At 43.4% G+C, this 27,067-nt stretch overlaps 1 protein-coding gene across 2 annotated transcripts in view; it reads left to right on the plus strand.

The window, feature by feature from the left end:
• Positions 1 to 27,067, plus strand: part of LOC147210382 (TOX high mobility group box family member 2-like) — a 104,684-nt gene that overhangs the window by 74,799 nt on the left and 2,818 nt on the right. For both annotated transcript variants that reach the window (XM_086109798.1, XM_086109808.1), the window contains 4 exons: positions 12,126 to 12,356; positions 22,888 to 22,968; positions 24,754 to 25,146; positions 26,204 to 26,343. In XM_086109798.1, the coding sequence (XP_085965924.1) occupies positions 12,126 to 12,356; positions 22,888 to 22,968; positions 24,754 to 25,146; positions 26,204 to 26,343 (845 nt within the window). The remainder of the gene's footprint in view (positions 1 to 12,125; positions 12,357 to 22,887; positions 22,969 to 24,753; positions 25,147 to 26,203; positions 26,344 to 27,067) is intronic.

A 27,067-nucleotide genomic window follows, 5' to 3' on the forward strand; every position in this document is an offset into this window, starting at 1 on the left:
AGCATCAAAGGAAATATGAATGTAAAAAAAGTGGCAGCAAATTGCAGTTTGCACTTGACTTGACATGTTCATTGCTTGCTTGGATTACTTGTATTTTTTGAAACAGCTGTCTTTATTTCCAAAGGTTTGAGACATATCTCATATGACCCACATGCTCTGCTGCCTTTCACTGGGGCAGATATGACATCTTGGTGACATTCGCAGATAAATCACTTTTTGGAGCGGTAGAAATGTTTTCTGTTGTGTCTTTTCATTTCATTAAAAAAAAAAAAGAGAGCGAGAGAGAGAAAGAGACAGATGCCCTTCTGTGTGTTACACTCCAGCACAGGGGCAAACAATGTGTCTTGCAGTTGTCAGGAGAAATGACAGCAAGATAATTGGCGGGGCGCTCCTTTTTTCCATTTGAACTGAAACAAATAAGCTTGCAAAGAGAATGGTGCTTTAGCAAAAAAAAAAGAAATAAGGCTTTGTTTTGCGGCACTTTATTATGCCGGCATTGGCGTAATGAAGTGGAGTATTAACGGACTGAGCGTTAAAAAACAAATGCACATTCATTGGCGTGCATGAATATTCATGCCACTAACGCAAACAACCTTAGGCGACTGTTAGGACTAATGAATATTTAAAAGAGCTTGGTCACAGCGATTTGAACACTGCGTTACAACTGACTCTCTGGGAGCGTCGCGTACAAGGGTAAACCATTTCAGGAATTAAAAACAAAACTGATTTGAGTGGTTATCAAAATGCATCTGGAGAGCAACACGCCATGTTTGCGTTTGCACGTTTGTTACGGGGACCACAGAAGGAGGCTTTGATGACATGCGAGAGACAAGACATGTTAGAACGTTAGAACTCGTTGGTTAGTCCGTCAGTCAATCAAGTATTAAATGAAAATAAGAGAACATGTCCATTTGTACTTGTAGTCTGGTGCCCCGCCGCCACTTTGTAGCATTTTGTACATAAAGCAGTGGGCTGTAATTAGAAGAAAGATGGTAGCTGTGGCCCATGACAAATGTGCATTGAACCCACCGTGTCCAGTCATTTTTGTCGTGGGCCACTTCGGAGTTACATCATCCCTCAGAGGGCCGTTAACGACAGTGAAGCCGAATAAATGTTTACTCATCACATCGTATTATTACTTGTACCCAAAAAAATGATGGCTAACTAGTTTTGATATCAGTCAAGTATTTGTTGTACAAGTGAGTGAAAACAGGGTAACAAACTTATTGCAAAATATTACCGTTATTTATTACGTCTGACAATTTGAGATTCCGGTACAGATTTAAGCAAGAACAATGGAAGTTGACACAGATCATTTGCTTTCGCGGGCCACATAAAATGACGTGGCGGGCCGGATCTGGCCCCGGGCCTTGACTTTGACACCTGTGCTGTACAGTATTTAAATGACAAGGAAACTGGAGAGTGGCAAAAAGGCATAGTAATCACTGCAATGAACCCCCTTGGGGGTTAAAAATCCAAGATTAGGATAAGACTTCTTCCCACATTCCAAAATAAACATGCATTCCAAGTTAATTGTGTCTCGAGGTGTGAGTGTGAGCGCGGATGTTTGTTCGTGTTTGTGCCCTGTGACTGGCTGGCAACCAGTTTAGGGTGTACCCCGCCCACTTCCCGAAGACAGGACAGGCTCCAGCATGCCTGCAACGCTTGTGAGGATAAGCCGATTAGAAAATGGATCGTTGGATGGATGGAAATGACGTCACAAAATAAATATGATGCATACTGTTGACAGTATTTTGCCACAAAAACTAAATATTTGCCGTTTTTTTTTTGCCAAAATTGCAAAAGAAATGGCGCCAAAGCTCTGTTAATCAAGGAAGTAGTACAATAATTGTTTCAAAAGTATGTTGGATCTCCAGTCAGAGAAAAGCTTTGCATGTCTCAGACGAGCTAATGTTTGCCAAGGTTGTTAGTGGAAGTTACAAAAGTGTTGAATTGTCGTTGCCATTAATACAGTCATAAGCAATAATTTCCTTTGTAATCGTGCTTCCCGCATTAGTCCTTTCAATTTTTGGTTGTAAATTTGAACCACATTTGTAATTTTCCGTCACTTTTAGTTCAATGTTATTTTCAATTGTTAATTTATGCAATTCAACACACGTAACGTATTACAAGCATATGTGTTGTTACCACACGTGCTCTAAAATAAAATTCACAATACACTTAAGTATCTGTATGATACTCTTCTTTGACCTGTTTTCGAAATCTGTTATTCTTCAAAAGTCGAGTTTAAAAAAAATAATGAAAATTATACGAAGTGGGCAATCTCGTAAGCATTTGAAAAGTGTATGTCGCTGCTTTTGAGAACGTACGTCACGCTTTTTGCGCTGAAAGTTGGAGAATCCCTCAAGTCTTGACTGCTTCCTTTGAGGGCTCCGAGCGATGACTCGTCCTCGTCAGCAACGCTATGCTAATTAGGCCCGCCACAAAGTCAGCCTGTGGGGATAATGTCCCATTATTAGAGTCATTTGTTTCAATTAACCGCTCTGTGCTTCTACAATAGCAAGGCGCAGCCCAGCGCAGAGGAGCCATTACTCTTGGCCAAGGAAGCTCTGAGGTTCGGGGCGGGAGAAAGTGACGGCTTCCTGCATCCTGCTTGCCGTGTCGCTGCCAGGTTGCACAAATGTAATCAAGGTTGAGTTGTTTCTGGATGCAAGGAGAACGAGATTGCACATTGTCTTTCTAGAAATTATTATTTTTCTAACTGTCGGACTTGGCCTGTCCCCGTACGCTCTACCTAGAACCAGTAACCGCTGAGAACAGAGGACTTGCTGACTGGTCTTGGTACCCTCTAAATGTAGGGCAGCACATTGTGGTTGGCTGAAATCTTGTTCTGCTATTCCAGTGTTTAGTTAAGCTGTTCGACCTCTTAGATGGAAGCCAAGTCTCACTCTTGTCCTCGAGTTGGTATTTCTTTAAAATCGTCATTATGCATTGGCAGAAGGTGATCAATTTGATAACCAAACCACCCAAAGAATGACCCTTGTACCTGTGCAGCAAGCATCAAGGCTCTCTAATAAAGCCTGGCAGCCGACAGACAGAAACAACAATTGTGCTCTGCTTTTAAAAAGAGACATAAAAGCAACCTAGCATCTGCCTTTGAGTGGTAGCATAATGACAGGGAAACAACAACATACTGTGTGTTTTTTACATTTCCACAATACCAACAAGCACAACAGAGGGTTTTGGAGCCGAGTTGTAAAAGTAGATCTCGATTTTATAGATCACAGCTTGTCAGTCAGAGCATAATGGTAGGCCCTGTGAGTTAATTTCAGCTTTACCGGGCCCCTGATGTTATTCTGCTCCCACCAAGAAGCCACTGTCTGAAGATTTTGGCGGCCCACTGGAGATATACATTATAGTCAAGGAGAACAAGAAAAATGCACACATGAGAAGAGGAGAAGATTTAAAGTAACAATCTGGCTTCATTTTCTGTGGGGGGGAAAAAAAACAGCTTCCAAATTTTTATGATGTTTACTGTTGTAAAAACATTTGCAAATGGGTAACCAGATCCACAAATATGTAACCAGAGTCACAAACATATGCAACCGGATTCACAAATACACACATTTGGAGATCAATGTACACATTTGCAAATTTATTTCACATATTTGTGGATCTGGTTGTGTAATTGTGAATCCGGTTTCATATATTTGTGACTCTGGTTACATATTAGTGACTCGGGTTATGAATTTGTGACTAGGGTTGTGAATTTCTGACTGTTACGTATTTGTGACTCTGATTACACATTTGTGACTCTGGTTCCATATTTGTGACTAGGGTTGTGAATTTCTGACTGTTACGTAGCTTCTGACATTATTTAACAGTAAGAATGTAGGTGACTGCATTCTGAATTTTGCATGCGAGTGCGTTGACAGTCCAGCAAAGAACAAATAAAGCATGCCCGGATCTGTTTCTCAGAATCCCTTTATGATATGAACATTTTGACATTTTACATGAGCACACTCACTGTTGCTCACAGCTGGATGCTAGAAGAGCCACTTTAATCACCTGCTCCATAAAGCGGGAGCTTCAGAGAGATGATGTCTATACATTATTGCGCAATGTGGTCGTGGAATCGTATCGAAATGTGTTTATGCAGCTTTAACGCTACTTTCACCAGCAAGAAAAAAAATATTTTTTTCTTTCCTAATCATTGACATATGTATCGTTTTAGCAGCCCTTTAAGCATGCAGTGATGTAAAAGCCTACCCACATGCAATAGGCAAACCACTTTTCTGTCCTTTCAGCACGAGATAATGGAAACTTCAATCGCTAGCAAGAGGTTGCTGCCATGTGATGCCTCTGTTGCCAGGCTCTCTCATTGGCTTTCTCCCCCTCCCGCTGCGCAGATGTTTACAAAGAGACATCACCAGCTCACATTAAAGGGTTCAAGTTGTCCCCTCGGGCTGTTGCTATGGAAATAACCCTGCTATGGTCGCTCATTCAAGTTTGATTAATTGTCCCCCCCCCCCCCCCCAACAGGATCAGGTTATTCCATTTGGTCTTTCCGTTATTGTATCTCTCACAGCACAAAGGCAGCATTGCATGAAATGCGCCATGTGAGTGTTTTGACCAAATCTTTGTCTTTATATGCAAGCTAATAATGTCTTACCTGTAAAAAAAAAAAAAAAGATCCTGTCTCATTTCCACCCGGATGGAAAAATCATCTTTTTTGCTTTTTCCGCTTCTAAATTGCACACTGCGGTGCTGAGCTACAGCAACCCAGTGGGGCCAATTAGAATGCCAGCAGAGCCAGGAAGTGCACAGCAGATGCTTTTTGCCGCTCTTTATTAAAATCCAATCTGCATGGATCCCTCCAACAGCTCGTTAAACTACCGTTAATCTAATTAGCTCTCACTTGCCACTGTTTTGACCACATTACCAAATACAAGGGTCTCGACTTTGCAATTTAGGCTGATTAAGTCAGTCCGGTGCTGAGAAGAGATCCTCAGAGCTGTCAGTTCTTTTCCACCTTCTGTTAAATCATGCGCACCGACTTCTGCTTTGGTTCTAGGTTGGAGTAGGAATTAAAATATTTGCAAAGGTGGTATTTAGCCACGAGCTCACTGGTTCAGCCGCCAGTCTGAAGCCACGTGGTACATTATTATAGCTCTGGATGTCGTAAAAAGAACCGCATGAAGGCCGAAGACACTATTTTAGCTCTGGTCCATCTGATTCCAACTGTTGTTATCTACTGTTTTTATTTTATTTTATTTTTAAACCGCAACCATGAATCTGCGCTTCCGGTTGATGATTGTTTGGGCTGGGCCGTATTTTTATTTGATGAGTGCTGCTCTCGGAATGATTGCCTGCTTCTTTCAGCTCGGAGATCTGTGAGGTGGCTTTGACATGCAGTCCTGTTCATTGCTTACAGATGGCTGCTCTGACATGGCCCTGTAATAGCTTCCAGATGAAAAGCGCATACTATATTGTCCAAGACCACCAAACGTCGTCTATGCGGAGTGATTTATAGATATTGTCCAATCTGAAGATTATGTGGGGAGACATTTAAGTAGATGATCACATGTTGCGCCGTTCTAAAAACTCGTGCTGTACTTGGCGTTCCATTTATGGTCAGAAGGTTTAAGCATCAAACAGCTTTGTTTACACTCTCTTTTTGTCGGCCGCATTGGACCGATCTTGATAGTGCTGCATATTGCTTACAGATGTTCATCAAAAACAAAATGAATATCTACATAACCGCGACATGCATGCAATCGAAGCAGACTATAAGCCACATGGTTTCTTACCCTTATACATCAAATGTGTTCATTTTGTTTTCTTCCAACCTGAATCTGAAAATTACCGTCGATGTATAATCATCTTCTGCGGCTGGATTATTGACACATGCACGCTGCACGCATAACATTTGTTTCTCAAGACGCATCTGATATTTTTAGAGCACTGAGTAACTTTTCAGGAACCCGCGTTTCCGCCGTCTTGCGGTGGTAATGGTTGAAAATTTACGGTACATACTGTGCATGATGGCATTTTGAAATTGCATAATTCTCGCCGCTGCTGCTGCTGCTTCAACAATGGCCATTTATCTATTTATACACCTACTAAGGCTTGGAGTTCATTTAACAGCTGCACTAAGCGATGCACTGCTCCATGCTTGGGGTGTCGAGGAAATGCTCTCGAGTGTCCTACACTTGCACTGACAGGCTGTCCCTTGCTCCATATCTTAAAATTTTAGTTTTTTCCTTATTTAAAAATGTGATCAGGAAATGTTAAAAAAAAACAATAGTACATTAATCAAGGCCCCTAAGTGCTTCATAAATATCACAGCATAAATAGTTGGTGAGCAGCTGTGTTCTTTTCTTCCCAGATGAAGGCGCCATCGCGCCGTTACTGTCTGTGTGCGTTACTCAGTGTAGCGATGAAAATCCTGCTCATTTGCTCCCAACAATTTACAGTCTTGAACATAAACAAGAGCTCCTCAAGAGAGAATCAACATTTCCACGGCGTACTGTGCAATGTCTTTGCCACCCACTGAGTTTGGGCACGGTGCCATGAGAAAGAAGGTGTGCCGTGGGAAATCATCCAAATTCACTTCATTCGAACAAAAGTGAATATTTATTCATTACATTTTTGTATATTACAAATAATGGACTGTGCCTTTCTTCATCTATTCATGCCAATGATGTCTTGTGACAGGCCGGACAATTAACTCATTCAGTACCAGCCAATTCTAGACCACGTCTGAAAAGACGTCTAAAAACGTCTTTGGGAGTGAATGAGTTAAATGCTTTTCCACTAGATGGCAGCGGGTATAATTAACACACATATCCACTGAGCGCCATTCATGCGCATTAAAATAGTTGCGTGCACCCGAACAGAGATATATTGGTTCGTGCATCTGCCTCGCCGTCAAAAGGTTCTGGGTTTGAATCTGGATAATCGCACAATGGTGTTCCTGCGACGATTTGGCCCACACAATTAGCACCTAAACAACAGTTTAGCTCCTGCAGCCACAACGTATTATTTGCTAGCAAAGCGCATTCCTGCCTTTTGGTGTCTTTGCTAACAGCGCCGCAGCCAAGGATGGCCGCATTAACCATTTCGATTTTGCTGGAAACACCTTGCCAGCGGTCCCGCTTCTCCGCGTACGATCGACAGCTGTTGACATCTGCAAATCAAATGACTCAAGGGAATCTTTTGCAAGTGAAGACAATTAAATCTGATCTTTTCCTGTCATTGCGTCCCCTGAGTTGTCACCGCTGTGAGTGAGATTGCACTCGTGATAGACAGCGCGCTGACTTATATGAGTAGTAAATTAAACCCTACGACACGAATCATCATTTATTGTCATCGCCGACAGTTGTTATGAGTTTATACTCTTTACAGTTAAGCACCGCAAGTCATTTACATGCCATGAACACATCTTTTTCTCCTTCCGCTGTGGGAATTTTTGTGGCCACTGTGTTGTGCTCGGATTTCAGACCCTCCAATAAAAAGCAGCAGTCGCCGCGCCTTCCACCGTGCTGTATAGCAAACATGGAATTCTCTCAGGCGGCTATAATTTTGTTTGGAATGTGTGCTCTTTATTACAAGAATGTGTCATGTTTGTTTTTACGAAAGTAATGGCGGCAGTCCAGTGACAAAGAGGTGAAAGCATGATCTCATTTAAAACTTTTCCAGCCTTTTTTTTTCTCTCTCTCTCTCTCTCTCTCCTTCTACTCGTGTCCACTGCATATAGTGCTTAAGTGTGCATTATAAAGTGTTTTTCATGCTATTCAGGCCAGAGCATATTCCGAGGATATTTGTTTTCATGATAGGAATGTCTTATGTGTCGCCGTGGCGGTGTTTGCATTCAAACCGGAGGCCATTGTTGTCTTCATCGTCATTGTTTTTTGGAGCACATCTGCGATGTGCTTTGCTACAATGGCCGTCATGTAAAAAGAGGTTCGTTTTTATCAAGTCAAGAGCACAGCTATCTCCATTCTGCTGCTCTGTGCATCCAATGATGATGATGATGATGATGACGACGCATACTGAAACATGAAGACTGTGACTGAACAAAACGCATTCGTACCCGGGCTCCCTCACTGTTACCTGCTTTTATTGCCTCATTTTCACGTCTTTTAAACTGTCAGCCCACGCGTCTGAGCTCGTCCTTCGTTTGTGCCTCTCCTTTTCCCTATTTCATCGCCTTCCCCTTCTCGTTGCTGTTTTCGTCGTGACGCAGTTATCAGGCTGTCAATTCTAATCTTGTCTTGCCGATGCGGTGCTCTCCATTCAGAATTACAGCGACCCCCACCCTCCTCAGGAGCATCCCCCCATCCTCCCTCCCTTTTCCGTCTCTCGCTTCCCCTCAGACAACAGAAACGCTGATGGGATGAGCAAGCTGAGGCGGACACCATAGTTCATTCTTTTGATGAAAAACTAAAAAGTGCAGTGCAATACATATTTAGACGGACTGGTGCTTACGGAGCTTGGTGGTGGTCTCTTACCCAGCACCGGCCTACAATAAAAAAAAATCTACTTATTTATAACCACAGCGTCAATCCGATCTGTCAACCTACAATTTAACCACCAATTTTCTGCAAGAACATGTCTGGCGATGTCTGTCAGTCCTATTATAGATCTTCGTCGATGATACATTGAAATGATAGCCTGCTCTGATGCTGGATGACTTTTACAGTGCTGAGATTGAATGCATGTGAACAGTCCTGCAAGGTGTGGTTCGAATAGAAATGTGCTATAAAGCAGACATGCACACGCTCCTTCTTCCCCCGTCACCACTAACATCATCATCATCATCATCATCATCATTATCATCCTCAGAGTTACAGTTGTAATATTAATTAAACAATGTGGTCTCCTCCCTGATTGAAGTGAGGATTTACATTACTTTCTACTCAACAGGACATCACATCAATAGTGACTCCTACTGGTCGTCACAGGGAAAGTTTTATTTGTGTGGAGGTTTTGGCACACGTTTAGCATAGTGCAGTGGTTCTGAACCTTTTTAGAGGTCCCGAACCTAACCAGTTAATATACACATTCACCGAACCCTTCATGAGTGAGAAAAAAATATATATTTGTTGAATATAAATTCAAGATATTAAAAAAACACATTGATTAATTAACTCATTTAGTACCAGCCAATTCTGGACCAAGTCTGAAAAGACATTTAAAAACGTCTTTGGGAGTGAATGAGTTAAAAACAGGAAAAAAGTAAATAAAATTTCAATTTTTTTTTTAATTGTACGACGTACTATCACGACAGTCACACGAGGACTACTAAGCGAACTAAATTTCCCACAGCACTGATTAGACAAGTAATGTCATGTGATCATCTGCATCCAGTGATGGCCAAGCGGGCGTGTCATAACTAATTAACATGTTGAGTCGCGTGTGTCTTACCCTCCATGGCAGAGGCTCCATCGAACCCCTGAGACCGACTCAATGAACCCCTGGGGTTCGATCGAACCCAGGTTAAGAACCACCCGGATCGTGTTACTTGACCAATATATTCTGCTCCGCTTTTAGATAGTTGAAAATATTCTCTGGATGACTAGATAACAGTACCGATGGAATACCAACATCTCTACCAACAACTCTTGAATAGAGCTCAAAAAGCGCTAAGTCGCCACATTACATCCACACAGTGTAATCAGTATAAATTAAACAGACCTCATTTTGGATCGATAAAAATAATGTAGCATGACCCACAAGCTGCCAGGCCTCACAGGAGTGTGTGTCTGCCAACAACCACATTCAGCCACATGCCCGAAACCTTTTTTTTGTCCTGCCGGCGACCAAAAAAATGTAAATCCATCTGATCATTGGACACTCATAAGAATATTTCAGTCGACTATGCTTTCTTTGTATTTAAGAATAACTCGAGTTTAAGCGATCAAATATGCTTCATTGCCTGTTACAATGCCACGATGGATTTACAGATTTTTTTTTTTGTTAGTATTTTTAAAACAGACTTTAGCCTGTAAATAAGATGAGGAATGTATTTGTGTTTCAAGCAACCAGAAGATTCAATCAGCCAGTCCGGCAAATGTACACTTAGCTTTTATTTCAGTACTGAGTCCGACGGGTTTCTGTGGATGCGCAGCATTCGGAGTGCTTTATTTGTTCTTTTATTTTCAACGTCATTTCATCACCATTTGTACAATAAAAGAGGCGAAGCAAGAGAGGAAATGAAAGCATGTGTCCATTGTTCCGTCATCTAGTTAATTGCATGTTGTTGCATGCTGTTGTCATCATGCTCTCCAGAGTACAAATACATGCGAATTTTCCTGGAAAATTTGTAGCAGTACATTGTCTCCCCCCCCCCACCCCCATTTTGCTACTTCAATTTGGCCTACCTTCATTTTAGTCTCTATTCACTTCAAAGGCTTGGATGGAACAGATGTCATATCTAATGCCTGTCTTCTGCCTCATTGCCTGGAAGTGAGGGCTGATTATGTTTTAATGAAACCAGGCATACTTGCACACAAGAAATGAATATGACCTGTAAGCTGTGAAATAGACAAGCAATGTTTCACGTTTCCCTGAATGGGGAAACATCTATTTATTTCATTGAAATACTTTTTTTTGTCTTCTCTTCCCACCAATTGCCCTCGTGAATCTTGAATTTTGATGAGTTCATTTCATGCTGTGTCGAGCTGTGTACAGCTCTCTCTTATGCCTGTGAGTTTTCTGCTGAAACAATGGAGACTTTCAAAAGCATTCGCTTCCTGCTTTTTACGACGACGGTTGAGGGAGGAACGTGGCCGCTGCCGCCGCCGATGCGTCAACCTGCTGCCAGCGTGCATTTTATTTAGGAAGGTAATCGTCGACGATAGCGTCGACAAAACAATGTCATATCACTGCGAGCAAGACAGTTATTATTATGTACCGTCAGGGGTCGGGATGTAATTATGACAAGAGAAAGTAGAAGGGAATTCGAATGAAGCAAGAGGCGCGAAAAAAAACAAATTAAAGCGGACAACGAGCAAAAAAAATCCGGAATAATTTGTTCGCGATACAAACAGGGGGAGAACCCGAGATGCAAATCAAATAATGTATTGGGAATGTACAGTATGTGTGTTTCCTCAAGTCATTGTTTGACATCTTCTGCTTTGTTCTTCCTGCGAGATCTTAAATGAGATCCTGATGACAGAAAAAAAAAGCACACAGAATATTGGGTTGATTATCATAATGGGCAGTGTGCCGTTACATTTGCTGTTATGTTAATGGCGAAAAAGATGTTTGTTTGTTTTTTTTAAAGAACCATCAAGAAATCAGGTGAACTGATCTTGCACCGATACAAATGGAAGCATCAAGCCATCACTGATTCCTCAACGTGCTATCTTGTAATGTCTTTGCGCTTGCTCGCCGCCCACACCCTATACCACCCCCCCCTCTCTCTCACTCTCTCTGTCCCCCTCCCCCCCTTCTCCATCTCCTGTGTTTGATGTGTTCTCTCTGCATCCAAGAAGGCAATTTTCATACAGAATTACAGCCAGGATCAGGTGACCTGGATTTGACTCCCCGTCTAAACCCCCTCACAGAAAATGAAAGTGCATTCATGTGTGTTGGATGTTACACATCATGCGGATGTGAGCAGTTTACGCCTCCTGAAAGTGGAGTGCCATTGCACTGTGTTATTCGAGACAAACCATGTGATTACAGCCTTTAAATGTAGAGATTTCTGTGTTGTTGTTTTTCTTTTTTTTTCTTTTTTCTCCCACGGTCTTTTCTCGGAACGTATTTATTTGAACGTAAGAAAGAATATTACTAGTGCTGTGCTTCGAAGAAGATTATAAGTTATTTCTATCTTTAGCCAGTTATGCTCTTCAACTCCCCAGAGGCTAAGCACTCTCACTGATGTCCTCTTAGTTGGTAAATCAATGTGCTCCCGCTTCTTAGAAGAAACTCTGGCCGCACTTCACAGAACGCGTCTGTTTTCACCCTTGCTCTGCTGTTTTGTTTTGGGGTTTTTTTAGGCCTCGGCTACAGTTCACCTTTAAATTCAACAATCATCCTTATGTCCTCACCAAGTCAATGCAACGTGTTTTGAAACACGTCTTCCGACCTGATGTAAAGCGTTATTTTTATCACCTGATCTCATCACCGTTTTCCGACCTGTTGTCCCGTTGCAGTTAAACAACGACAAGCGGTCCTCGGCAGAAATGATGAAGCCCAAACCCAAACCGCAGAAGAAGAAGAAGAAGAAGGATCCCAACGAGCCACAGAAACCCGTCTCGGCCTATGCGCTCTTCTTCCGAGATACCCAGGCAGCCATTAAGGGACAGAACCCCAACGCCACTTTTGGAGACGTGTCCAAGATTGTGGCCTCCATGTGGGACAGCCTAGGAGAGGAACAGAAGCAGGTACAAAATACAACATATTTATAAGTGCATGCTGAGAATGCTTTGACTGTCGTTGCGATGAACAGTTGAACACCAGATGTAAATAAAATCAATGTACAGTGGTACCTCAACTTACGAACGTCTCATATGAAATTTTCAAGTCACGAAATGCCTCAACAGGAAAATATTGTCTCGTTACGAAAGAAATTTCAAGATCCGAAAGGTAAAAAACACAGAATGGGCTGCTACTCGTAGCTCAGTTTCCTGAACGCAACATACTTAGAGCTGCTCTGCCATTGGCTATTACCGAGCATCAGGCTGGCATCCCATTGGCTAAGAGGGGCCGCTTACCGCATGTGTCTATGTGTATAGATAGATAGTTAGGTGTCGATACAACGTCGTCGTCATTCGCCCAGGACGTGTTCCAATGGTTTTACAGAAAAAGTGTTCACCAGTCGGGCAATCGCTCATTATGCTGATGTTTGCCTGTGACATTTTCGAAGGATTTTTAAAAGCCGACAAAAGCAAACATCCTTGGATCAGTTCTTTACAAAACACCAAGGGAAAAAAACACTTCTGAGAGAGAACATGAACTAAAGATAACAAAAACATGATGATCATTTTTATTCTTTACTCTATTCTTTCTTTTTTTACATTATGCTCAACTCTCATTTATTGTGCATTGATCTAATTGTAACATGTATTTGTTACATATTTTGATGCATTTTTATGCTTTCGGAAACATTTATGTCTGAATTTTGGGGGCCTTGGAACGGATTAGGGCATTTACATGAAAAACGTGTCTCTACCTCCAAAATTTTCTAGTTAAGAAATTTTTTCCAGAACCAATTAATTTCGTAAGTAGAAGTACCACTGCATTGGAAATGTCTGTGTATTTCCTCATTATGTGCGAACAATTGCAATAATAGGTAACCAAAGAACAATAAGTCCTCCTTTTCATTGAGTTTAAAATAAAAATAGAATAATCAGAATAAGAAAACCTTTATTTGTCTGTTGATGGAGAAATTCGCAATCTACAGCAGCAAAGTTACAATTTTTTTTGCACAATTTCAGTTGAATTATTTAAATGTTATCTTCCGCAATCCAACATAACCTTGTCTTGTTCTATAAACATTAAAATGCTAAACATAAAACAAAACCAGTAACGGAACTGCCAACGTTGAAGGCCTCATCGTGTTACCGTTTGGAGTTCCAGCAAAAATATATGTCAACAGTCAAACCAAACTTATGACCACATATTATGATCGTGTGACCCCTCTCGAGAGGCTTCATCAGGACCTCTTTTTTATTCTCGGCACAAGTTTAGCGCAAAGTGCAGTCTAACTGTGCGCATGGGCGGAGTGTTCTCTCTTTTGGTATTTTGCTATCAAGAGAGCAGAGGGCCGGAGAGGTTTGCGCCGTTGTGCATCATTGTGGGAAGGCACACAGCCCACAAAAAAACAAACAAACAAACAAACAAAAAATTCTGTTGCTTGTTTGTTTGGCGCCCATTCGTGTCGTGTACATTTTGGGGCTAAAGAACTGTGCCCTATGCAAGTTGTTGTAGTGAAACGTATCACCATCTGGAGCTTACATAGCGACAAAATTCTCAAAAATATTTAAACAGCATAAATAGAATTCCCATTCCTGATATTTAGTGGTGGTTTGCTCAATTAAGCGAACCATTACAACTGCTTGAATATTTTGGCTGAACTACACCTCCTGCTGAAAGAATGCCCGTTATTCTAATTTGCCATATGTTATGCTATGCTTCACTGGAATTACTATTTCACATACAATCCATCATTCCAATGTGTTCTCATGGGAATTTATTTGGAAATTGACTATTTCCTGTCAGAATGAGTGTCACTGTGCCTATGTGAGCGCCGTGTTCCGTACAGTGCGCACCGAAAAATACAACATGGTCTTGTAAAAACAGCTGAGGTCGTGAGGTCACCATTAGAGCGTCTTTTAGAATTATATGAATCAATGAGAAAATTAAGCTTTTTTTTTTTTGAGTAATATAAGAAACAATACTGTGTCCCCCCCCCCCCGTGATATCCCACAAGAGCGCTCCAGTGATTGGTGTGTGTTGGGTCTTGCAGTGGGCATTATCCACTGTGTAATTACCAGAACATTGCCGTGAGATAACACTCACCTTAATGAGCAAGTTTTTACTCTTTCTAAAGATAATCCACCCGTTTATCCCCTACTCCGCTGACTCTCGTTATAATGATTTTCTCTCTAAATTTAATTCTACCCACTGAACGAGGGAGGAGAAGGGTGACAGCACCAGTAAAACAGTCCAAGTTAATGAAGCTGGACATTTTACCGCTTTGGATATTTTAAGGGAATATCTAATACAGAGTTGAATGACTTGGCCTTGTGTATGAACAGTACAAGGCCCACCGTACACCAAGTGACATGGCCAGAACCTGACAGAACTGTTGCATAGTGTGTGGTCTTCATCCACTGATTTGCCTAACTGACCGATGATGAAGCGAGATGTAGCAGACTGCCGTTAAGCCGCACCAAAAGACTATCGACCGTATACTGTATATTAATCCGTCCATTATCTGAACCACTTATCCTTATGAGGGTCACGGGCGTGCCGGAGCCGAGCCCAGCTGTCTTCGGGCAGTAAGTGGGGCACACCCTGAGCTGGTTGCCAGTCAATTGCACGGTATATATATACATTGACAAACAGCCATTCACACTCACACGATCACACCCAAGGGCAATTTAGAGCAATCAATTAACCCGCCATCCATGGTTTTGGAAATTGGGAGAAGTGCACTTCTCCACCGTGAGACGGACATTCTAACCAGTTGCCCACCGTGCCGCCACTGTGTGTGTGTGTGTGTGTGTGTGTGTGTGTGTGTGTGTGTGTGTGTGTGTGTGTGTGTGTGTGTGTGTGTGTGTGTGTGTGTGTGTGTGTCTATATATATATATATATAAAATCTAATTAATAATGCAACTGTCATAATTAACTCGAATAAATGGGCTACTGGAACAAAGCGGAGATGGGCGAGATGCGATAACATGGCTCTGTTGGAATGCTACTACTCAAGCAACCCTAGTCAGAGGGGTTACATGCAGAGAATGTGGGCTAAATGGTTACTTCGAAACCCACAGTCACGGTTGACCACGAAACAACTAGTAGCTCAGTCTTCCAACATCCACAAACGGCAACTGCTGTCACAACTTGAGATTGATGAGGTACAACGCAGGTTCCATGGTGAAGGGCCCCAGGCTGCCAAATTAGAGGAGGAGGTCATACCAGAGATTGGGAGGCAAACCCCGATGAATGCAGATGATGAGATTGGGAGGCCAGCCCCAATGAATGAAATGCTGAGCGAGGCAGCAACTGACCTGAAAGCTAAGATCATGGCGAGAATGAAAGCTGGGCAACCTAGAAACCGATTACAACGGCTATGTGAAGTACCACCTGAAAGTCTCATGGAAAGTGTGAATGCAGCAATGAGGGCGATCCCTACCGTAACGATCACGGAAACCAATGAGCTGATATACGCTTCAGCATCAGTGATCCTTGAGATGCTTGGCTATAAGAGCAACCATGGAAGCCATGAGATACCTTACCCACCATGGAGAAGACGGCTGGAGGCTAAGATCAAGGCGGCTCGGAAAGATGTGAGTCAATTGACGGAGGCCCAGAGAGGTGTGATGAAAAGGCCGATACCCGAGAGGTACATCCAGATGACCATACCTGAAGCACTCGAAACTGCCAAACAAAGGCTCCAAGCCTTGTCCAGCCGCCTAAAGCGGTACACGAAAGAGAATGAGGCCAGACGAATAAACAGGCTGTTCGCAACACAACCTGCAAAAGTGTACGCTCAGTGGCAGGGTCCTAACAACAGAGCTGACCCACCAAGACTGGAAACTGAAAGGTACTGGAAAGGCATATGGGAGAAGGAGGTTGCACATAACAGCAGTGCACAATGGCTGGTGACCCTGAGAGAGGAGCACAGCAACCTCCCTGAACAGAACCCAGTTACCATAACAGTGGCAGACATACAGGAAAGAGTCTCAGATATGAAGAACTGGACAGCACCAGGCCCGGACATGGTCCACACCTACTGGCTAAAGAAACTCACAGCACTCCATGAGCGCCTAGCAGCACAAATGAACCAGCTGCTGAGGGATGGGACTCACCCAGGATGGCTAACCGAAGGGCGAACGATCCTGATCATGAAGGATCCCTCAAAGGGTGCAGTCCCATCCAACTATCGGCCAATAACCTGTCTCTCCACAACATGGAAGCTCATGTCAGGCATCATTGCGGCAAAGATAAGTGGACACATGGATCAATACATGAGCAAAGCACAGAAGGGCATTGGTAGAGATACCAGAGGAGCCAAACATCAGCTCCTGGTTGACAGAACAGTCGCACAAGACTGCAGGTCCCGACGTACCAACCTGTGCACAGCCTGGATTGATTACAAGAAAGCCTATGACTCGATGCCACATACATGGATCACTGAATGCTTGGAGTTGTATAAGGTGAACAGGACCCTAAGAGCCTTCGTTGCGAACTCGATGAGGATGTGGAAAACCACACTGGAAGCCAATGGCAAGCCACTTACCCAAGTGTCCATCAAATGTGGCATATACCAAGGTGATGCACTCTCCCCACTGCTGTTCTGCATTGGACTGAACCCCCTAAGCCAAGTAATCACCAAGACAGGCTATGGATACCGCCTCAGAAATGGAGCTACAATCAGTCACCTCCTCTACATGGATGACATAAAGCTGTATGCTAAGAGCGAAAGGGACATAGACTCCCTTATCCACACAACCAGGATCTACAGCAGCGACATCGGGATGTCATTCGGGCTTGAGAAATGTAGTCGGATGGTGACTAAGAGAGGAAAGGTAGTCTGCACTGAAGGGGTCTCACTCCCTGAAGGAACAATAGCAGACATTGAGGACAGCTACAAGTACCTCGGTATACCACAAGCCAATGGCAACCTCGAACTGGCAACAAGGAAAGCGGCTACGGCCAAATACCTCCAGCGAGTGAGGCAAGTCCTGAGAAGCCAGCTCAATGGCAAGAATAAGACCCAGGCAATAAACAGCTATGCCCTGCCAGTGATCAGATACCCTGCAGGAATAATAAGGTGGCCAAAGGAAGAGATTCAGACCACGGACGTTAAGACCCGAAAGCTCCTAACCATGCACGGAGGGTTCCATCCCAAATCCAGCACCCTGAGACTGTACGCAAGCCGAAAGCAAGGAGGCCGGGGACTAGTGAGTGTGAGAGCCACTGTCCAGGATGAAACATCCAAGCTCCATGAATACATCAAGGAGAAGGCTCCAACGGATGACGTACTTAGAGAATGTCTCAGACAATGGGGAACAGAAGATGAGGCGCTGGAAGAGGGACCATCATGGGAGGACAAGCCCCTACACGGGATGTACCACCGGACCATAACTGAAGTGGCCGATCTCAAGAAGTCCTATCAATGGCTAGAGAGGGCTGGCCTGAAGGACAGCACAGAGGCACTCATCCTGGTTGCTCAGGAGCAGGCCCTGAGCACCAGAGCCATTGAAGCCCAGATATACCACACCAGACAAGACCCAAGGTGTAGGTTGTGCAAAGAGGCACCTGAGACGATCCAACACATAACTGCAGGGTGTAAGATGCTGGCAGGGAAAGCCTACATGGAACGCCATAACCAGGTGGCTGGCATAGTCTACCGAAACATCTGTGCGGAGTATGGACTGGAAACCCCAAGGTCAAAATGGGAAACACCTCCGAAGGTGGTGGAGAATGACAGAGCGAAGATCCTGTGGGACTTCCAGATCCAGACTGACAAGATGGTAATGGCGAACCAACCAGATATCGTGATCATAGATAAAGGGCAGAGGAAAGCCGTTGTAGTGGATGTAGCGGTCCCAAGTGATGGAAACATCAGAAAGAAGGAACACGAGAAACTCGAGAAATACCAAGGGCTCAGAGAGGAGCTGGAGAGAGCCTGGAAGGTAAAGGTGACAGTCGTGCCTGTGGTGGTCGGAGCACTCGGGGCAGTAACCCCCAAACTAGATGAGTGGTTGCAACAGATCCCGGGAACAACATCGGACATCTCAGTCCAGAAATGTGCAGTGCTGGGAACAGCAAGGATACTCCGCAGAACCCTCAAGCTTCCTGGCCTCTGGTAGAGGACCCGAGATGAATGAGGGACGGACACCACCCGAGGGGGGGTGAGACGAGGAATTTTTTTATTTTATATATATATTAGAGCTGTCAAACGATTAAAATAGTTAATCTAATTAATAATGCAACTGTCATAATTAACTCAAATGAACAAAAAAATTAATCGTGATTACTCCCATTTTTTATCGTTTCTGAATTTCCTTTTACATTTTTGTCCTATTTTTCCCACATTTTAATGCTCTCATCTACATGGAATCATGAAGCAGTTTTCTATGTGCCAAATGCAAATATTTACTGAAATAACAATTTCGATTTTCAATTTTACATGAACATTTTTCACTTGGAGCAGTTATTCACACATAATCTCTCACACAATATTACTGTACATCAACAACAGTGAAAAAAATATTTTGTCACACAACAGCTGCTTTAACAGCTTTTTTAATGAAATCAAAACAGAGCAATATAACATTATAAAGTGCACATCTAAGGTAAACTAGTACTCAGCTTATAGTGGATTTAAACCATGGTTGCATACTTCGTTTTTCTCAAGTTTGCTTTGAACACAGCAGTCTGTGTATGTTTGTTGAAGAATAACGAGACACCGGACACCAGTGTTCATTATGTGCCGCTGTATTCAAAACTGCCGGGCGTACAAACAAGCGCACGCACTTCCCCCGTGCTGCTGGGGCAAACCATTCTGAAAGAGGGGGTTTCACTCCCCCTAACACAGTCAGGCTATGTTGATTGTGTTGGTCCTTCTTGCGCGGAAGTCTCTCTACGGTTTTGTGTAGACCTCATTTCGGATGACTACACTTGGTTTGATGACAACACTGGAGACGTTTTATTTTCGCTAGGTCGCTACCACTGCAGCGCACTGTCACTGTCAGACGAACACAGAGAAGCTCCACCCGCTCTATTTATATGGACACAGAACACTGTAACCTTCCACACAAAATAGTTCCAAACAAGTAACAATCGCGTCAGTGGCATACATCGTACACCTGTATGATACAGAGAGAGAGAAGAACAGGTAACTTTGGTCTTGTCAGTGGAGCAATCTGGCAACTTTTTAAAAGTAAACTTTCCATTCATAAACTCTTTAAGTATCCGTTTTCGGTGTCTCGCGCTGCCATAGCTGGCAAAACAGACATGGGCGTGGACTTCTGCAGCGCGCATGTTGTTTTGTTTCTGGTGTATTTATAGAGCAACGTAACATCCGCTTGTGACGTGTGCCGCGTTAATCTGCGAGAAAAAATTTAATCCCGTTAAAATTCATTTAAATTAATGCCAATAAAAACGCGCTAAACTGACAGCTCTAATATATATATATATACACAGTATATATATATATATATATATATATATATATATACATATATATGGTGTTTTACAATAATACTTAAGTATGCTTATGTCACGTTAAACCCCTCCACCACGATAAGGTGACGGATCATGGAGGGGTAAAAGTGTGTGTGTGTGTGTGTGTGTCTCTCTCTCTCTCTCTCTCTCTCTCTCTTTCTCGACCCTTGTGAGGATAAGCGGATCGGAACATGGATGGATATATATATAAATGTATAGATACACACAGTATTTTCCGCACTGTAAGGCACACCTAAAAGCATTCAATTTTCTCAAAAACCGACAGTGCACCTTATATTGCGATGCACCTTATATATGGATCTATATTCTGATTTATTGGACGTGGTATTTTAAATGTTCTGTAAAGCGCTTTGTTACCGCTGCAGCAGTTGTGAAAGCACAATATGAATAAAGCTGTATTTGAATGTATTCGCTTCAATGTAGCTCCATATAGCTGATGCATACCGTAATCACAGCCACCATTGTACCTTCTATTCTATGTGCCTTATATTGCCTTATATATGAAAACAGTTTTTAAATTGGCCATTGATGGAAGGTGGGCCTTATTTTGCGAAAAATACGGTATATATTTGGTATATCATTGAAAAACAAAATTGCTTGTGTTACCTAAGACCCCAAACATAACTAAACTGGAGAATCAAAATAAATAAAGTCGGCAAATGTATTTTTTACGGTGTATTCACCTTAGTTTGTGTACCACTCTCTTTCTGTGTTTGATCCTACCAAGAATATATAATAAGTCCACCTTGGCCTTTGTGGCACTGAAGGGCATCTTGACAATCCCCTTTTTCATGACAAGTCTTATGCTTTTGTCGCTCTATTCAACCTCATCGCTGCTCTGCTAATAACTAAGTAGGAGGTCACCATGTTTTACCTTGAGGCCATTCAAATCTAAAGTAGAACCGTTGGCTTCTCTTGCTTCATCTCATGATTAAACTATGCTTTTATTCAGGTATGTTATTCTAATATTGTGTACTTAGTAGCTCCATCATACAACTATGCTTCTATTCAAGTGAATTTCTTATTCATCTATTTCAAACATGTACCGCTGAAACACTGAACCATCAAAAGAAAATGACCTCACCCAGTTTATATATAGTTTTACATTATACTCATTGAATTCTACCAATTAATCTCAATTATCTGCTTTCAATATTATCACAAAAACATCCATATACAGTCCTGTAATAATGGGGTGTCTAATACCGACGACACCATTGACAGTACAGGGGTGCCTCTATTTGTTCTGGAAGACATTTCTTAACTAGAAAATTTTGTAAATTGAGACACGTTTTCCATGTAAATGCCCTAATTCGTTCCAAGGACCCCCCCCCCCCCCCCGAAAATTCAGACATAAATGTTTTTTAAAGCATAAAAATGCATCAAAATATCTAACCAATACATGTTACAATTAGATTATTGCACAATAAGTTCGAGTTGTGCATGATGTAAAAAAACTAAGAATAAAAACGATGGTCATTTAACTTTTAACTGCGTTCTCATCGTTTTTTGTCCTCTTTAGCTCATGTTCTCTCTCAGAAGTGGTTTTTGCCTGGCGTTTTGTCAAGAACTGATTCAAGGACGTTCGCTTTTGTCGGCTTTTAACAATCCTTCGAAAATCAGAATCAGAATCATCTTTATTGGCCAAGTATGTGGAACACACAAGGAATTTGTCTCCGGTATAACACGCTGCATTCGTATCATCGTAAACAAGGACATGACAAATAGGTATGGAAGAACATTTCGTGAAAATGTCCAAGGCAAACATCAGCATAGTGAGTGATCGCCCGACTGGTGAACACTTTTTCTGGGAACACCTCATGGCCCGAGCGGCTAATGCCGAGGACGCAGCATAGACACATATCTGTGTATTTATCTATCTAAACACATAGACAGATACAGTAGAGGCTCTTAGCCAATGAGATGCCAGGAAGATGCCAGGTAGTAGCCAATGGCAGAGCAGCTATAAGTATGTTGCGTTCAGGAAAGTGGGAGCTGCGAGTGCCGGCCCATCCTGTATTTTTACCTTTCGGATCTTGAAATTTCTTTCGTAACAAGAGGCAAGATTTTCCTGTTGAGGCGTTTCGTAACTTGAAAATTTCGTATGAAGAGACGTTCGTAAGTAGAGGTACCACTGTACTTAGCTGCAATTGGCTGGCAATCGGTTCAGGGTGCCCCCCCGCCTACTACCCGAAGACGGCTGGGAAGGGCACAAACACCCTCTGCGACCCTTGTGAGGATAAAGCGGATCAGAAAATGAATGGATGGGGGGAATACATTTATACTTCATTAAAACCAAGTATTGATTTTTTTTTCAACTGATTCATGTGCCAGTCAAAGACAGTTTAAGAAACACAAATTGTTCTGTTATGAAAAGCAACGACTTTCCTAGTCATGAAACAAAAAAAAAAAAAAAAAGCAGATTCGGGTAGAAGAGCTCATAACACGAGCAATTGCAACAATCATTTGTCTTTTGATTATTGAAATCTAAAGTTATTTTAACCATCTCTACAATAGCCCAATCAATCTGATACAGTACATCCGACCCAGGTACAATAAAAACCTGTGCATGCGTCCTCATTTACAAGAAAGCCTATATCAGCAAGAGTTGTTGCCTAATAACAAGGAGAGCAGTGGAAACCCTCTTTACAGGCTGCACTGCTGCAGCAAGCTACTCTCGCGAGTGTCTAATGTCAGCGTGCTGATAGGACTGTTATTTGGGAGCTGAAAGAAAGAAGTTCCGGTTCATTTCTCCGGGTGGATTGGAATGGAAATGATGTGTTTCTACAATGGAGGGAGACACATTGAGATGAGGCAGCATTAGTGCTGCAGTGAGGAAATAAAAATGTTCTGTGCCATTGGCTCTGATGGAAAGGGAAACATTAAAAGTGTGTGTGTGTGCGTGCGTGCGTCCATGCGCGTTTCTGTGCACGAGCATGTCAAGCCCTCGTCTCACCTGAAAGTGCGTGTTTTGATTTTCACCTTTCTTCTCAGGGTTACAAGAGAAAAACTGAGGCGGCCAAGAAGGAGTACCTGAAAGCCTTGGCAGCGTACAGAGCCAGTCTGGTTTCCAAGGTAACGCTTATGACACACAGGCACAGGCATAGACTGATGATGGATTGGATGGAAAAGCCCCGCTAATGGGCTGGGAGGGGCCTCTGTGGTGGAGAGGGTGAGGGTTGGGGGTAGGGGGGCATTAGATTCAAAGACAACCATCCATATTTGGAACAATACCTGATTTGCTTCGGGTGCAGATTATCGTCGATGCAATCGTGAGCTACGTGGGGATGGCTCAACTACTCATAGTGCAAGTATATGACCACGACGGCTACAGAATGATGGATTAAGGATAGAAAGCACATTACTCTCTCTCTCTTTCTCTCTCTCTCTCTCTCGTCTGTGCCTACAACAGAATGTCAATAGGCACGATGTCAGGAATAAGATCTTGAAGCATTTATTTTTAGCTTCTTGTTAATTCGGATGAGTAGCGTTTGCGTGCCCTGGAAAATGATTTACAGGAATCTGGCAGCAGTGGAATAAAGAAGAGCGAGGAGGAGGGCTGAGGATTGCATTGTTTAGTGCCGCCTTGTATTAACAACACAACATAGTGCCAGGAAGATTCCTTTTGTCATTCCATTTGTTCTGCGAGCAAACAGCCTCATTTCTCTGCCTTGGTTTCTGTCTATGTCCAAGTAGGCGTGTGTGTGTGTGTGCGTGTGTGTGTCTGTCTGTGTGTGTGTGTGTGTCTGTGTCTTCTTCGCCCATCTCTGTCAAGGTGTCTATTGATCATTACCCGAGCCTCAGATCTATTCATACAAATGAGCTCCATTACCGTCTAATCAACACTGATGGTTGGAGCTGAACAGTGTGACAGCTCATCATAAAAGGGCGAAAGGCAGCGCGCACTGTGGGTGCTACACTTGCTCTGAGCGCCCGCCATGGGAAAGGTCAAGTCAACAAGTTTTGGTGAGGCGGAGTTGGTGTGAGTTTTTACACCCGCCCCCCGGCCCTCCTCCTCTTGCTAAACATCAAATTTCATCTGGTCATTCATTCGTCAGCCGTAGCACAACGAGGGCACGGAAAATACATCGCGAAAGCTGTCAAGCTGAAGATCGATTGAAAATTAAGTTGAGATTCATTTTGGACCTGCACGGCACTGTGGGATAAGGCTTAGCATGTCTGCTTCACTGTTCTGACATTAGCGATGTGAATCTTGGATTTCTTGTGTCGAGTTCTCGCTGTGCTTGTGTGGGCTCTATGCAGGTACTCCAGTTTCCTCCCACGTTCCAAAAACATGCATGTTGGGTTAATTGAAGACTCTAAACTGTCCATCAGTGTGAATGGTGTTTGCCAGCATCTGGCAAAAGGCGGGTCACACACTGAACTGCTTGCCAGTTAGTCACAAATATGTCCATCCATCCATCCATTTTCCGATCCGCTTTATCCTCACAAGGGTCGCGGGGGGGTGCTGGAGCCCATCCCAGCCGTCTCCGGCCAGAAGGCGGGGGACACCCTGAACCAGTTGCCAGCCAATCGCAATGCACACAGAGACAAACAACCATCCACGCTCACACTCACGCCTCGGGACAATTTTAAGTGTTCAAGCAGCCTGTGATGCACGTTTTTGGAATGTGGGAGGAAACCAGAGTACCTGCAGAAAACCCACGCAGGCCCGGGGAGAACATGCAAACTCCACATAGAAGGCCGGAGCTGAAATCGAACCCACGACCTCTGCACTGCGAGATCAACGCGCTAACCACTGGATCACCGGGCCGCCACAAATATGTCACTATACTATTTAATAACATTTAAGATGGGGGGGCATAACCTGTATGTGATTATATGACGTCTTATTTCCAGACATATAATGATCCAGAGCCAAAAAGTGCCCAGCAGACAAGCCAGCCCTCCCACCTGCTGCCCCCAAAGCAGCCCCTGTATAGTCCTCAGCCCTCGTCCCCCTACCTGGGCCCATCGGGCTCCTTCCCCCTGTCGGACCTCCAGAGCTACGCGGGGCCCCCACGCCACAGCCTGGCCTCCACTCTCAGCCAATCGCAGATGCTGCCACCCAGCATGAGTGCCTCGCCCCCTGCTCCCTTCCAGATCAGCCCACCCCTGCACCCCCATGCCCAGCTCTCCCTGCACCAGAGCTCACTGCTCAACCAGCCAATCCGCATGCAGCAGTCGCAGCCAATCATCTCGCACCAAATGGGGCTCCAGGCACCTTTGCATTCCCCACCTCTCAGCCAACAGGTGGGTGTGAACTTTCATCAGAAGCTTAGTTTACTGCCTGAACACGTTTACTGTACTTCGGTACGGAGTCAGTGAGAGAGTGCTACCTTGGAGTTGCCCCAAAAGTTCTACAATTTGGAGTTTGTGACCATCAAATAAGCAGAAAAGAGCAGCGATATAAGTATTTTGCCCCGGGTGTTTCCATGTCGTTAGTTATACTCATGCAAATGAAGGCGTTGAAGTGCTGCTTCCAGTAAGCAATGTTTAGCGCCATGTTTTTGTCGGCTTCTACGTCCTGCTTTTTGTTCCATTGCCATCGCATTTAAAGCACAAGCAACTCTTACCTTTTTCCGAACGGGACTTTGATTTGGCTCTGCTGGGACTGGTCTCATGCATTTGAGTCACATCTGTTTGTGAGCAGAGTGAATGTGTCGATGGCTACATGAGCCTTTTGCGCTAGCTATAAGCTGATTAGCGCCCAACGGGTTAGCTACCATATTGTCACCCATAATCAAATGCTATATTTGAATGTTATGTTTTCATGTTTTGCCTCATATTAGTAGTTGGTTTTGTGTTATACATGTACGACGCTTAAAATTTTAAAAAATGAGATGTGTATGGCACCTCTTGAACGGGAATGTCTCATAAATTACAATATTGCTAAAAACGGCATTTATATCAGCAGTTCTTGTCCCCTGCCAATCACAGGGCACAAATAGACAACCATTCACAAATGGACAATTTAGAGACTTCATTTAACCTTGGAAATGTGTTTGTGTGTGTGTATGGGGGCGGGGGGGGCATGGAAACTCCACACAGGAAGGCAGATGTGCTAATCACTTGCCCACTGCGCGCAAAATTTTATTCTGAAAGTAAACCAAACTATACCGTGCCCAGTGTCACAGAATTCAATGAGATTGAACTTCGATGTACCGCTGTACACAGTTTATTCCCCAAATATTTTTTCTTTATTATTATTTTTTTTAATACACACATTTAATTTGGAACAGTTCATGGACAGCCCCCGCAGTGCAACGTCTTCTCATTGAATTTCACTCATAAAATGTTTGACCCTCAGGGGTTTTCCCATATTCAGGCTGAGTACCAGAACAGTGTGGGGGGCTCGCAGTCTCCAGGGGCTCCAAATCCAGTGCATGGCCAGAACCCAGACTGGGATAGCGAATACTGCAACAGAGATTGTGGACCCAACCCTTGCAGGTAAAGGATTAACACAACAGATGTCACCGAATGAAAATTGTCAGCCATTTGATTAATTTTCCAAATGACTTGCTATAAACCACTTCACTGTCACGCGGCCATATTTAAAACTCCATTAGTAATGCGCTCTTATTTTCCAACGTACCTCCTCAAAAGCGAGACGCAGAAGCAGGATGTAATTTCCAGCCCTGCTATCCAATTAACTCTGCCTGTGTTTTGTTTGGCACATGTCGCCTTATCGAATCGAGCCGTTCAAGCGGCTACAAGAGGGCTCCTGTTTTGTCTCACACCTGAAACTCCGTTTCGCTACGCAGAGGTGCGAAGGAGCGGGAAGTCGCCAGCTCCTCCACTCGGAGCCCATTCTGTCGCTGTATGTCAAATGGGATCATGCCCGAGTCAAATCACGTTTGCAACAAGTATTTGCTTGAATGTTTTCCTGCTCTGATTAGCTTGTTGACGCTATGAAGGGCCCTTGGTCTCTAGAAAGATAAATTGAAGGAAGATTTTTTGTTAGGAGTCTCCTAAAATGAGAAAGGTGAGCAGAATTATCAAGCTAACCTCGCCGCTGAATCCAGAATCAGAAACAGAGCGTTGCTGTCCGATGTCAATCATATATCATATATACCTGATGAGGACATTGCCTGTGAATATTCCCATTCGTGTGGGTCGTTTCATTCTGAGGGCATCGAATTGATCGCAATTGGACAGTTCAGATTGTCTTAGA

This window comes from Hippocampus guttulatus, chromosome 1 (assembly GCF_054856545.1).
Source record: "Hippocampus guttulatus isolate MCC_2025c chromosome 1, RoL_Hgut_1.0, whole genome shotgun sequence".
Lineage (NCBI taxonomy): Eukaryota > Metazoa > Chordata > Actinopteri > Syngnathiformes > Syngnathidae > Hippocampus > Hippocampus guttulatus.